The 15,074-nt window shown below is 32.3% G+C and overlaps 2 protein-coding genes across 2 annotated transcripts in view; both read right to left on the bottom strand.

The window, feature by feature from the left end:
• Positions 1-10,308: 10,308 nt before the first annotated feature.
• Positions 10,309-12,798, bottom strand: LOC106121621 (G-protein coupled receptor moody-like). Its single transcript, XM_013317340.1, has 3 exons — positions 12,391-12,798; positions 11,818-12,056; positions 10,309-11,312 (listed from the first exon to the last, which is right to left on the bottom strand). The coding sequence occupies exons 1-3, from the start codon at positions 12,619-12,621 to the stop codon at positions 10,517-10,519; spliced, it is 1,266 nt and encodes a 421-aa protein (XP_013172794.1). The 5' UTR covers positions 12,622-12,798; the 3' UTR covers positions 10,309-10,516.
• A 520-nt stretch (positions 12,799-13,318) lies between these two features.
• The window catches only part of LOC106121618 (G-protein coupled receptor moody), a 44,201-nt gene continuing 42,445 nt past the window's right edge, over positions 13,319-15,074 (bottom strand). Inside the window, exons 3-4 of the mRNA XM_013317336.1 lie at positions 14,701-14,939; positions 13,319-14,481 (exon numbers count right to left, since the gene is read on the bottom strand). Coding sequence (XP_013172790.1) covers positions 13,629-14,481; positions 14,701-14,939 — 1,092 coding nt within the window. The 3' untranslated portion in view covers positions 13,319-13,628. The remainder of the gene's footprint in view (positions 14,482-14,700; positions 14,940-15,074) is intronic.

Genomic DNA, 15,074 nt, shown 5'->3' with positions numbered 1-15,074 from the left:
CATAACAAGTTTAATCTGTTATTTTATATTTGAATCTTTCTTTTCTTAACGAGACGGGCTAAAACTTAATTTCATTACGATGACCTAATTAAAAAAAACTCTATTATAGAAACTAGGCTCTAAATTGAATTATTTGTTACAGGAACTTAATTTAATATAGACGAGAACGCTTCGACTAAATTAAAATTATTATATTCAATTAAGACAAAGTAATGTAATAATTTGAATGCCTGGATAATTCCAGTGAAACAAGCAAAATTGAAAATTCTAGTTATATTAAATTAACTTTTTTAATTGATTTATTTAGATTGTGTTGTAAACAAAAATAGCAAACTTTATAATAAAAATTTTTAGGTTAGGTTTTTAGGTAATTAATATTGTATGAAAAATATTATTAGTTTTATCTTTGTCTGCTTTAAAAAATCATCTTCAATACGTATGAATATTTGTTAAATTCCTGTACCAAATGTTATATAAAAATGTATTTTTTATTTTATGTGAAAATAATTTCAAATATTTATCATAATACATACCACAACATACGCCTACGAATCGTAGATAAGTAAATTAAAAATCAGTTTATTGCTTGTAGTTAAAGCCACGTGCAAGTATAATAAACCATAGATAACTTAATAATAAGAAAATTTTATTTTGTGCGTCACTTGTGCTTAATCTACACTTAAGTACGATTTCACATAGTTTAATGGTTTCAGAATATAATTTGTAGTATAAAGCATACAGCTTTGAAGTCCTTTTTAACAGATTATTCATACGAATAAGTAAGAACGTCCGTTAAATGTATTGGTAGGAAGAAAATCAGATACTGTGCCGGTGTATCTGTGCAACAGACTCCTTATTAAAATGTCAACGTTTATGTCCCTTCACTAATCAATCTGACACTTGATCTGGTAACTAAAGCGCCATTCGCGCCGAAGGATTCTAACTAATAATGTCTAAAAGTACAGATGTAAGTAAATCGAAAAATACATTAGTGCATATCGAGATTTGAACCCAGATCTTGTAGATTACAAGTCAAGGTTTACCCCTGAGCTAACAACGGCATAATAGTAAGTAATTAGTCGTGTACTGACCGATTTTTTTTTTCATAGAAAAATATTTAAAAGCTACGTCCTATTGTTTATTGCTTAACGTCATCGTCTCAATGTCTATGATATAATACGTTAAAACGTGTGTCACTTTAAAAATGGAATACCGCTAGTTTCCCTAATAGTACTTGTTTATAGGGATTATCTCATCATAGCTCCATTAAGTGCTATTCTTGTATTTAGAACGTTTTTGTGTACACACTCCATTCACCCTGAGTGCGACGTAGGCGTGACCTGAAAGTAATGTCGTTCGTGTAAACTTATGTTGGAAACGATGCCGAAGTAGGTGACAACGGCTGAGATGAGCGTGGGTTTATTGACCTAAAAATTTAATTATCTTTGACGTTTTTGCATATAACAGAGGCAACATTAACGCCATATTTTTTTAAGTAAACTAATCAAGAGTTATTTTTAGTAAAAGGTTAATTTCGACACGTTGGAAGCAGCACATCAGCCACAGAATATGCTATGTTGGTAAACCTTGACTATCAACTAACAAAGCATCTATGCAAAAACATCTCTACCATTCTCTTCGTTATTTATCTCTATTCCCCAAGACTTAATAACTTCTTAATATTACGGAGGAAATATATTTGAACAGTTTGTTTGGGATAGGACGTTTTGGGACTAGCTTTTCGTGTTTGTGTCAAGTGGAAATCAAATATTTTACAGACAGCGACTGAATGTAATTGAGTGAACATTAGGAACGTAATAAATCCCTTCCTACGACCTTTTCTTATGTACTTACAATACCTCGTGTCTCTGAAACCGTTTCTTCGTTTATTGCTCTCTTTTATGGTTTATTTACCTCAAAAGGTTTTATTGCCGTCTATAGAGGGCAGCCTACAACTAGCGTGATATGACGGAAAAACTAAATATAACGAAATATTTTCAGTTTTCAAATCCTGCACCATCAATTCTAACTGTTAATGTAAGTAAAGATTAAATTAATTAATAGGTAACGATGTATTGATAGTACTGATATGATGAATAAGATCGGCCAAAATTTAATATTTTATTTTTTTTTCTAAATAATGTTTTTATAATTTCTGGAGCCAAAGTATTTTTGCGCTCCTTTATGTGTCTGCGGTGCGTACCTTTTTTTCGCCCCATAAGCACGTTGCCTTAAGGATTATCGCCAATTATAGATGGGATATCTTTAGTAGTTAATTAAAAGAAATACTATAATATGCCATAAACCATATAAAATACTGCTGCGAAAACGGAAAGAAAATGAAGTGATTTCACGAAATACATGAAAACGAAGCAAATCAGGAAGTTTGTTTCATGTTCTTTTCGTTTTGCAGTGTTATACTAGCTCCTTAATAATTCACTGGAACAAATCGTTCGTTATTGAAGTGTGGTAGAGTCGTAAACGTCTAATGATTGAATATAATTAAATAAGTTTGAAACAAGTTGACAATTGAATTCAAAATAATGTACCCAGTACCCAGCTCGACGGATATTTAAAACTGGAGAAACGACATTCAAACAAGAAGTTACTTTACTAAGAAGTAACTTTAAAATTGAATAATTACTTGCCTCTTACAAACCTACTCGAGAATGAGATCTTTTAGTAATTATTCGTGAATTTAGTAAACTTTTTAGATAACTTTGTGAAGATACTTTATTTTAGTTGATGAAATAAAACGGTTATTCTAATTTATTTAGCCAGTTGGACTGGAAACAGATTGTATCTTAAATATACAGCTATTTTTTAATATTATGTGTCATCATCATCAGCTTACTAAACGTCCCCACTTAGGGGCTTAGAGCCTACCCTAAGTTAGGGGTGAGAAGGCCATAGGTGGTTACCAGTTACCAGTTACCGTTACCAGTGGTTACGTCAACCAACCTGCACTGGGCCAGCGTAACCACGCTGGCCCAGTGCAGGTTGGTTGACGTCACACATATCATTGAATTTCTTCTCAGATATTTGGAGGTTGCATCACGATGTTTTCCTTCACCGTAAGAACGTCTGATAAATGTACATATGTAAATTTGAAATCGAAAAACATATTGGTACATGGCGGGATTAGAACCCAGGACCTGCAGATTACAAGTGTTTGACCCCTGAGCCACTGACGCTCTTAATTATGTGTATTTAATACTATTTATTGTATTAGTATTTATAACAGATATGTAATCTGTTAAAATATTATAACGTAAAAGTTTACGCCTTATCCTTATGAATATCTATGTTTATATTACATTGTGAAAGAATTTTCTTATTATTTCCACCGTAAAATATTCGCCTTTAATCTATTTCCTCGTCGTTATTCACAAAACAATAACTTACATTTATCCGTAAAGTTTCAGAGCACATAAAGTGAATCAAAATATTTTATCTTTAAAAAGTCTCGAAGCGGAGTTTTTGTTTGGCGATAAGAGTGTATGATAAAACGCCTAATGTTGGTTTAGGCGCGCCTCCCCGGCATTAAGTCGACAGTTAAAAATGTGGGCCCTTATATTGTTGACAATAACCGACCTTTTTTTGTTTTACGAAAATGAAAGATCGTTATAAAAAAAGATATGAGGCCCACTGAAGCAAAATTACTGTAAAATAATAGTAATAGTATAGTTTGATACCCATTTTTCTTTCTTATCCAATCCTTAGATTAAGAGTTTTAGCAATATATAAACTGTACTCTTGATGCAAAAACCCGTAAATTCCAAAATACACTCGATATTTTTTTTATAGTGTCAATTACAATTAAATTTATCTCACAATTTTTAATAAATAGCTGAAAATACCAGAGAAACGTAGGTAATGGCCTCTAGTATTTAAGTTTTTCTTCTGTCTATAATAAGCGTTGGTTTGACTTGAAAAATAGGTTACAACTTTGGTGACCGTATTCACTATAGTTGGATACAAAATATGATTCCGAGGAAAACCAATGTTGAAAACAGTAATTCATCAAACGTAATGTTTGTAACATCATATTCATGGCACAGTTTCTGCTCGTTAATCAGAAGTCATGTCGGTGACATGAATCCTACTTCCATTTGACGTCATACCCGAATTATACGTCCACGTCTACCCTGTATTATGGTCAAAAATTGCCATAAAGCATAAGATACGCAAAAAAGCATAAGATTTTTGTAAGTGAATTGATTTGAAATTGTCAAACTGATTACCTTAGCTTTTGTTGCAATGACAATTGAGTGTCAATAATTAACAAATGTTTTAATTTATTTTAATTTTAATACACGACTTTTTTCCGAATTTAGGAAATTTTTCATTATATTGGTACACTGGTAAACAATTGCATCACGCATACTAATGACATTTCGTAATCGTCTTACTATTAAATGTCAAAGTTATATGAAACGTTCAATGTATTTTACTAATATTATGAATGCCAATGTTTACATGGATTTATTTGTTGGTATCTCCAAAACGGCTGCGTAGATCTCGCTGAAATTTTTGATAGATGTAGAACATAGCCAGTAAACATATAGGGTAATTAAGTTTTTAAAATACGGCGCAGACGGAGTCGTGGGCCATAGCTAGTAGGTAATATATACGGATTCCATATGCCTCTTGTCGGTGTACCTTTGTTGTTTCTCATATATAAACATACGCTATATCATATTGGAGTAAATAATATTTGATGTTTGTTCAAAACCTTTACCTTATATATAACAGTTAAAGCCGATACGGTATATAAACAAAGGTTTCTTGTTTGAACACATTGTTGGTTTTATAGTTTAACTAACTATTATCTGTTAAGTCAACTGTCGAAACTTCACGTGTGTACTTTCGAGACCACAAGGAAATTACGATAATTACCAAAGTTGGGGAGATCGAACCTAAATAACGTTATTGGTTCTAAGGTCTTTAACAATCTGTATTATAACAAACTTTTCAGACCGTTTAGGCGACGTATATTACGTTCGTAGTCTGTACTAAACTTATATAGCCTAATAATTTAGTGTTAAGTCTTTACTTATTCAATTTTTCCGTATAAGATAGACATTACCGTACGAGTTTAAACATTAATTAATATCTTGAGATTTAATGTTATTACATCAAATCAAATGCTTAATTAAAATTCATTTTGTGAATTTGTTGCTTGTCAGTCATGCACAGCATACGTAGCCTCTAATTAAACCACATATTAAAGTAGAGCGAATTGCGTTTCAGTTTTGTAAAATTCTTGTATACGCACATATATAATGAGTAATTTATTTGTGTCGTAATAAAAAATATGCGACTTACCTTTTTAAAAATCCAATAAATTGCACAGTCAAGGACGTATAATTCCTACTTATTCTATGTTTTAATTAGGACAATTTTTTTAGTATTATGCACAGCATTATAAAATTACAACTAGTATGGTGATAGTTTGTCGTACCAACCTAAGCGGGAAGCGAATTTAATTCTTTGAGGGTACAGCGTAAAATAGTTCTGCCACTTCTTCATCATTATTTGTCTCACGTACTAATTAAAATCACAAGTTTGTTTGTTAAATTGTCGATTGTAATTTAAACGATACTTGTTCTAGGAAACGATACGAACAAGAGCCTTCATTAAAATTTCTGGTTAGTTACAAATTGTCTAGTGACATGGAACGCGAATGTCAACTGTTTCTACGCAGTATTTCTAACTCACTAATTTACTAATTGTTACTAAGTTTATACTTTTTTTTGTTGTAAATTAAGAATTCCTACTAATCCATGAAAAGTTAAACTAAGAAAAGATAACAAAAATATGAATATAATGTGTCTATTTAAGATAGATAAGTTCGAAAATTCATCTGACAATTTACTAGATATGAGTTGAATAAAATCGATTAAGATTTTCTTTTCGATTTTCGATGGTTGTTTTCATATAGCTTGCAATCGAACATTTTGTAATTATTGTTTTTGCATTATAATATAAATAGTATTGTTTCTTTCTTATCCTACTTTATCCTTCATAACTACATAAAGTAATAAAATATTGTGGCGAGAGAAACAAAAAAATGTGGTGTTGATAAACAAAAAAGAAATATATTTATTTATAAAAGCCAAATAACTGTAAAAAATTCAAAAAGTTATAAAATACCTAAATTATAGTATGCATTTGTTCGATTAATTTTATTACAAGATCGATACTCGATAGTTCAGTTATTCGTTGTGCGCGCCGATATGCCAACCGTCCATTAAGTATAATGTTAATCCTCATACAAAATTAATTCGATACTTCATAGGCGTCAGTTGTCAAACTAATTTAAAATAGACGCATTATAACGATTAGTCTGTATATTTAACGTGAAACGAACTCACGTCAAGTTGTTCAAAAACAAAATTGTGTGTGTGTTTCGAATGAAAATGAAAACATCTCCGGGCAATCGCAATAATGAAACTTCAGTTATTTGTTTCCGTTGTTTTTCATACTTTCATGAAAACAGGTTGTGTTCGTGTCAACACCAGTTTCTCGGTTACCTACATTTCTTTGTTTTTCATATTGTAGATTTTCAGTGGCGTAATTTGTGTTGTTGGTGACGTAGTTATTTTAGTATTAAGCATTAGTTATTTTGTTTATTGAAGTGATGCAGTTTGGTAAGTACCTATTATATTATTATATGATAAAATTATTAACATTGTTATTAATAATAATAAAACTATTAATTTGTGTTTGTTTTACAGTGTGAAAATTTTCTTTACTTGCATTAGTTAGTGAGGAAAATTGTTAACATTTCTGTAAAATGTAGTTCAAAAATGCCTTCGAAAATGTTAGTATGTACTTAAAAGGTAGGCTTCCAAAGTGTTGGTTAAGAGCTTCCGCCATTTAATTGTATTACTTGGGTCCGTTAACCCTTTTTGGTATTAAGGTCGAACGATTTCTTACAATTTGAACTGTGAAGGAAAATATTTAATGTTTGGAGTGATAATAATTTTTACATAGGAAATCCAGGAAATGTTATTAATATAATTTAAAATAGAATTATAAATTCAGTTTGAATTTATAAATGCCATCGCATTCTAACTGCATGAAAAGATTATAAAGTTATATTAATATTTATTTAACTGTAAGACATTTTACGAGTATTTTACTATTTATATTAAATATCAACTATTTATTTAGATGGATATTTCTTGGTATCGCTTTCAAAGTATTCAATTGTTTTTATCGAATATAAACTGAGCGGTCAAATACCAGGAAATTTGCGTCAAGATATTTTTGTATTTCTTAACGGTATTTTACAAATTACTTTTATCTGAATTCTTAAAATAATTCACTGTAGTTAAGTTTTTATCTATCGAAGCGGTTGGTTTTAATATAATCTAGAAGTCGCCCGCGACTTCTTCAGCGTAGGATTAGAAAACAAAATAAAAGAAGTAGCATATAGTCCCTTGACCTTAATGCGTTAGAAATTTCGTCGAGCTTTGTAGGTTTAAAGGTAATCTAAGCACTCACCGTTTCCCTTTCCCTTGTTCAAAATGAAAGCCCAAATATTATAAAATGAATACAAAAATATTTACATAATATTTATTCTTTAAAGGTTCAATGCATCTGCAACCTTCTGACTTGTGGAGCTTGGCCTGCTCCTTGTGTTTGAGCTGCGGTCACTTCGCTAATTTAGCGATATAATTTGTTCATTATGTTGTTATAAATGTTACAAGTTATGTTTAAAGACTGATTTAGGAGTGAGTTCTCATGATAATTAAATACAATATATTCCAAAAATCTTCATGAAAGATACGATTTCATAATGAATCCAATAAATGTTGTTACGACGCGTAAGTAAAGTTTCCGGTATCGAAGACAAAGTTAATAATTTAATATAAATGGAAGTTACTACGTAATATTAATGTTTTTAAACCACTTACGTTTTATGTTTTGGCCATCATTTTACTTCTGGAAGGAAAATGTTTATACATATGTATGTCCGTTCCATTGTTTACTCTAGAATAGTCGGTATACAGTTGGTTTCTGAGGCCAAAATCTCTGTCATAAAAAATATTGTCATCCCTGTCATTATCTTTAACAAAACAGAGCTCATGATATGTTTTATTTGGGGATTTTGCACTTAAAACCCACGGTTAATTGAATTTAAAATGCGAGTTATTGTTCGATATGGATGCCATAAGTACAGCCAGTTGCTCTTTTTTATTAATTATTTGTTTATTAATCTTCTATAAAATAAGTCTTTTAGTCCTTCAGCATTGTTTTATTGTCATCGTAATTTGTATTAATACGACTTAAACCAATTACGTTTGCTGAAATAAACCGAATTTGGAATAAGGGAACTAAATAGGGCATGAACAATTAGTCTCATTTCACTGTTGTAAATTAAAGATGGAACAGTTCCCGTGAATACTCGTACTTCCTTGTTTACCTAATTTAAGTTGACCTTAAAAGAGTTTTTTACTTCGTGTTTATTCTTAAATGTTTTTATTTTCTGTAACAAAGACATATCTTATTTTTTTAATAACGAAAAAGGTGAAGACTCCCGAATAGCTAAACTGATTCTGATGATATTTGACAAAGAAGTGGATAATCATAGGCCTAAGTTTATATATACTATTTTTTTATTTCGCGTAAACAATATCGAGGGCGATGAGCAGTTTGTGTACAAAAGGTCAGTGATCTCGACCTCCTGATGTTTTATGAAAGGCAATTTTTATATTAGTGGAATCCACTATTTTATTTTCGAAATGGGTGTCGCCTCGTTTTAAAATTTTCAGATTTAACTTTGTTTCGTTTGACGTATTGTTCCAAGGAGTTCTTTGTTTGTCCTTCTTTACTACTTTTTACCTGAAGAAGTTTTTCAACAACTACACGGGGTTTAGTTTGAAAAGTAAGTAAAAATATAATAATTAAAAAAAAACAAAGATATGTCAACGTATTATTTATTTCATTTTAGATACATCTTTGGTAATTTTAATGACTCGGGGTTACATGGCCCCTGAATTACTTGGTTCTTTGGTACCATATATTTTGGTTCATTCAATTCTTTGCGACACAACACCGTTGTTCGTTTCTTTAGTAATATTATTCACATCAAATAAATATACTTATTTATCTTTTTATGATAAATTAATATGAAACAGAGAAATTTATTTAATATCATATTGCAGTTATATTCGTGTAATCTTTGACTTATTTCTACCATACAAAAATTTAACATTTCAAATTCAAACTTTCAACTATCTTAAGATACCTTTAAAGGTGGCATTTTTCTTATATTATCCTTTTATAATATTAACTTCTACGTTTATTTCATAAAATACAAACTAAATCTATCAGACCCACATTCAAATTAAGAACATCATAGATATATGAGCTACAGATACCTAATCTGGAGAACAAAAGTAAGGCGACAAAAGATCTTCTGATGAAATTTGATAAAAATAATTTTCACATTGTTGTCATTAACAATTCAAAAAGACAGTTTGAAAATCGACTCTTGCTTATAAATCAAACTTGTATAAAACACCCATCTATAACTTATATATCTACTTATAACAATACGTTAACTATAGTTGAATCATTAACGTACAAACTGAGTCATAAAACATTTTTATCAGGTCTCTCGCTCACACTTATAGGTATATCGGAACTCTCACTTGCACTTCTAGTGTTGTGTAACCACCAAGAATGGATTTGTCGATATTCAATAGCAGGTAATCAGGATATGGTGAAGGAAATAATTTAAAATTCAAAAACCTGTGTCCGAGCGGTTTTTTTTTATCGATAACGATTTGTGTGGAATTGTCACATCCCTTTGACGTAATGTTTTATAACTCAATTCGAACGTTTGTATTGGCTTAAATATAAATCCTGATGAGAATGTCATGAGTATCTCATACTACATGTTTTTTTAATAAATTTATTGCACAAATCGACATTAAATGTAACGTATTTACAATTACTTAATATTAAGCTAACATGGTTGTCCTTTGTCAAATCCTAATTAAATATTGTTATAAAAATGTATCTAGTATTTTATTTCAACACTATTGCCAACTCTTTCATTTTCTTTAAAAAAAAGGAAACAAAAAAACAAATTTGACAAAACAATTGAAATTATTAATATTCATTATTTACATATGCTCCATATTATTTTCACCTAATTACATTAAATATAATATAATCTTACATTTAAAACGTATATACAGATCTCTTATTAATTATTAAGAATTTATATTAGTTTTAATTTCCTTATAATCTTAATGAAATATTGTGAAAATTCATATTTTTTGTGGATGAAACATAATTTTACTTGAAGGAATGTTTTGTACAACCATACACTACACAAGTGATATTAAGAATAGATAGCAAATTAAAAAAAAAAATCAATTATTTTATATTCCATTCTTCGAAAAAAAAAGCTGTCAGGAATTAGAATATGACATCTTAGGTTCTGTTCTTTGTTTGGTTCATGACTAGTTAGTTTAACTGTTTACTAGAATTAACGTCATCGACACTTCCACAAATTTTTGTAAGCTTGTCTATATTCATTGGACATGACTACGTATATTATAGGGTTGATACAAGTAGCCATATACAATAGAATATAACTCGCGATATTCGCATAAGGATGAGCAGTGTAATCGTGCACCAACTTTGTCACTGTTATAGGAAGATGAGTCATGCAAAAAGATATCATAATCGCCATTATCATTGTACCTAATTTCTTGTCTTTTCTTGTCGGTAGCGAAAGCTTAACCAGTGCTAATGATTTCCTTAGAACAGTTCTTCGGAAACTTGCAGCCGGTTTACTTGAAATTCGTGGAACGTCTAGAATATCATTTCTATCAGTTTGTTTCACTTCAAATCTGACATTTTGTAAGGAATCAGCCGGTGTGTTGTTTATGTTATTCATTGATGTTGAAGATATATCTCGTGTTGATACATCGATGTAATTACATGGAACAGATTTCGATCGTCTTTCGCTTGCACTAGATGAATCCTCTTGGCCCAATTTTATGGTTTTACGCAGTACTGGTCCGCCCGCTGCTAGTGTTGTTTTTCTAACAATATAGAAAACTCTTAGATAACAAAAGATAATTGCTATCAAAGGTAGGGAGAGGATGACAAATAAGCTTCTCTTTGGAGAATGTCCGTGATCGTCTGGTAGTATACTGCAAGAGCCAGCGTACGTGTCGAGTCCGAAACTACCCCATTTTCCAAACCATGTAGGTATTAATGCACCGAAAGGAAAAATCCAAGTGCACAATAACATCAGCACTAGATATCGACGTCTGTACAACCTGTTAAAAAAGGGCATACAATAAATACTTTTGTTTTATCGAACATAAGTAACGTAGGGTACAAAATTAAATTAAATCGGTAAATATGAGATCCATCTGTTTTATTCTTGTTTTGGCAAATTTTTGATACCCAAAATCTTTCTTATTAACACTAGTACTGTAAAGTAAGTATACTTAAAGTGTTTGTTTTAGATCAATTTAACAGCAGACATTTATAAAATTTTGCACAAATATGGCGTTTCTTCTATCAACGAATAACCTAACATATTTTTTACCAATATTGTAAATGTGATATGTAATGTTTGGATGGATGGATGGGTGGATGGATGTGTGTTTGAAGGTGTCTTCAGGACAGCAGAACGGATGAAATATGGCATACATATAGAACATAGTCTGAAAGAACACATAGACTGCTATTAATGATTTTTTTTTAATTCCATGCGGATGGAGTCGCAGGCGACAGCTATAGTAGCATAAGTCTCTTACAAAGCAGAATATTACTTACTTAGGATAGAGGTTTGGGTGTGAGATCATGATATATCTGTTGATCGTAATCGTGAGGACGGTGAAGAGTGAGACAGCTACAAGAGAGTAACGCGCGTACGGGAACATGCGGCAGAGGAATAGTCCGTGCTTCCACGATCGTTGCCAAAAAGTTGACGCGGCGAGAGGAAGGTTGAAACAGCAGAAAAGAAGATCGGAGAATGAGAGATTCATTATAGATATCGCGGTTGCGTTCCGAACCTACAAAAGAAATTATTTTTAAAAATCTTATTTCTTTGTAATAAAATACGAATGTTTGGATGAATGTGAATATTTGTTAGAAGGTATCTCCAAAACGGCTGTATGGTTCTCGCTGAAATTTGGTATAGATGTAAAACATAGTCTGGAAGAACACATAACTTACTGATTAAGTTTTTTGCTATTCCGCTCGGACGAAGTCGCGGGCGACAGCTAGTTATTGATAAAAATTCAATTGTATCAACTTTCTTGAGAGATTTTTATGTTTTGATTTTAATAAACCCATGATATACTTCCTACAAGAAACAAGAACAGACATAGTATATTAAATACTCACTTTTTCATATTTAGATAGGGCGATGATAGTTATCAAGTTGCCAGGGATACCGATGCACATAAATAGAGTACAACACACAGCTGCGAAGACAAGCAGGCCATCCGGATAGTTATTGAACAACTGCACCGCACCCAATTCTTTAACAGTTCCGTTATAGTTTAACACTGATAAATTACGCTGTAAAACATGCACAATAACACTTTGATTCATTTTCAACATCACACACGACATACGCTCACAAATATTAATTATTAAATGTTATTGTAAATCATCGTCATTGTGGTCATTTTTACTGGAATGTATCCTTATGAGTCAGTGACGGACGTCCAATGGGTTTCACCGTAGTTGATAAACATGTACATTGGTTATGGATTATTGAATTTAACATTTTATTAATAAATTCATATATTGTTTACATTGATGATTTTAAAATGTATGTAATTTTCATTAATAAAACTTTTAATTATAATATAATTTAACGTAAATAAACTGTTGCTTTCAAAGTAACTAAACACAATATTACATTAGCATTTGATTTAATATTTTTTTTATAAATGTAGTAAGCGATAGAGATCATTAGAATTCCAGTTTAGTAGCTATGACTCATTATTGTCTGTTTTAAGAATGATTTGTTCTTCCTCTTAGATGTATTTTACGAGAATATCATTTTAGGCCTTCGAGTTTCACCTTTATAATAATTAAACATAGTTTTATCAATACTTAATTTTCACAATTCCTTTTAATTATTATAACACATATATTTTTACAATTTAATTTTTTTTATAAAACTTATCTTACATTTAACGAATTTTGTTAACATTATCAGTCATTGAAATCAAGATTTTTTTATTAAATGTTTTAATATCTAACCGAATATTACTTTAAATACTAATATATTTTACGTTTGTAATAGAATTATTGAAACAAAACCTACAACTATTAAATCTAATAATGACTTTTAATGATATAAAAATTTGTTTCGTTTGACACATTTACACGCTTCATTCATTTAACACAATCACGGACGGCACGCTTACATTTCAACTTAATTTACGAAATAAATGCAACAAAGTTCAGATCAACGTAACTGCACAACGCACATCGTTCGAAGTCTATTCACTAAGTTTACACAAAACAAATCTTTGTAATACTTTATCATTGCTTACGCACAGATTTGTTCAGTGAGTCACGACTAGTCACGGCGGGCGTTTCTCGGAGACGCCTTCGCCGGGCGATCGTCACGCCTTTCTACGACACATGAGTAAGTTCTTGTACGCCTGTCGATACTCGCTCGACATCACCACGTAGATGATAGGATTGATACACGTCGTTAAATATATCAGCAAATACCCCGCGATGTTAGCCGCAGGGTGCGAGGTGAACTCGCGGAATAACTTTGTCAAAGTTATAGGCAGATAGCACACCCAAAAGGACAACATGATTGCCATTATCATCTTCAAAAGTTTCCTGTCTTTGGGAGTCAGTCGAGGTGGCCTCACTGGTGCTGGTGACCTTCTTAGAGCTACAGCTGCTAGTCGCAGTCTCTTCGCAGTCTCCCCACCGCTCGGTGTTCGCGGTTTTCCATCAAGAACGCATTCCTCATCATGGCCATCGAGGGTATCTACGCCTGAAGACGATGAACGTTCCGGACCTGGAGTAGGTGGACAATGTAGCGCAGGCGGTGCCAATAATGCTCTTCGAGGTGGAACAGCGGCGTGATTGACACCGTTTTCGGGACCGGGAGACCGCTCTAGGGCTGTCGACGCAGATCCCATGGCGGAATCTTCGAGACCCGGAACAGCCCTAGGTCTCCCTCGTGCGGGTGCTCTTGATCTTTTTGCGGCCTCCCTGACGATGCAAAAGATTCTCGCGTAGCAGATGACTATCGCCAGACAGGGAAGCATAAAAGCTCCGACGAATAGAAATTCTTTCGGCGATCTGTGACTGCTGTCCGGTAGAATGGAGCAGGATCCGATGGACTGATCTAGTCCAAAACGACCCCATTTTTCAAGCCATGTAGCTATCAGAGCTCCAAAGGAGAAGATCCAAGTGCTGGCAACCATCACTGCTAAGTACTGGCGCTTGTAGAGTCTGTGTAAAAAGAAAAAATAGTTAAAGCAGTTTTCCAACTAATTCAAGCCAATTCAAGTGTAATGTGATAGATACCTTAGTGTAATATTATGCGATAATGCATTTATTTCAGACTCAGTAGTGAATCATCATGAAAGAAATTACGTCGACATAAGACATAAAAAAAACAAACTAAAATATGATAACACTTAATATCAATCAAAACAGTAAGATACATACTTGGGGTATAATCTCGGATGTGATATCATGACGTATCTGTTTATTGTAATAGCCAGCACAGTGAAGAGGGACACAGCAACCAGTGCGTATCGTGCAAGCGGGAACATTCTGCAGAGCGTGCGGCCGTGCGCCCATGACCGTTGCCAGAAAGTAGAAGCCGCTAACGGTAAGTTGAAGCAGCAGAATAAAAGGTCAGAGCACGATAGATTCATTATAAACACTGCTGTCGCATTACGAACCTGCAAGATAAAAAAAGACCTTTATTAGCTGTTGTCTGCGACTCTGTCCGCGCGGGATTACCAATATTGTGACACGATAATTTTATATTAAAGATATTGTTACCTACGATTTATAAATAATTTCCACACTCAGTC

The sequence above is a fragment of the Papilio xuthus genome, unplaced genomic scaffold (assembly GCF_000836235.2).
Source record: "Papilio xuthus unplaced genomic scaffold, Pxut_1.1 DF826938.1, whole genome shotgun sequence".
Classification (NCBI taxonomy): Eukaryota; Metazoa; Arthropoda; class Insecta; order Lepidoptera; family Papilionidae; genus Papilio; species Papilio xuthus.
Note: the sequence above shows the minus strand (reverse complement) of the source record. Positions and strands in the feature narration are given on the sequence as shown.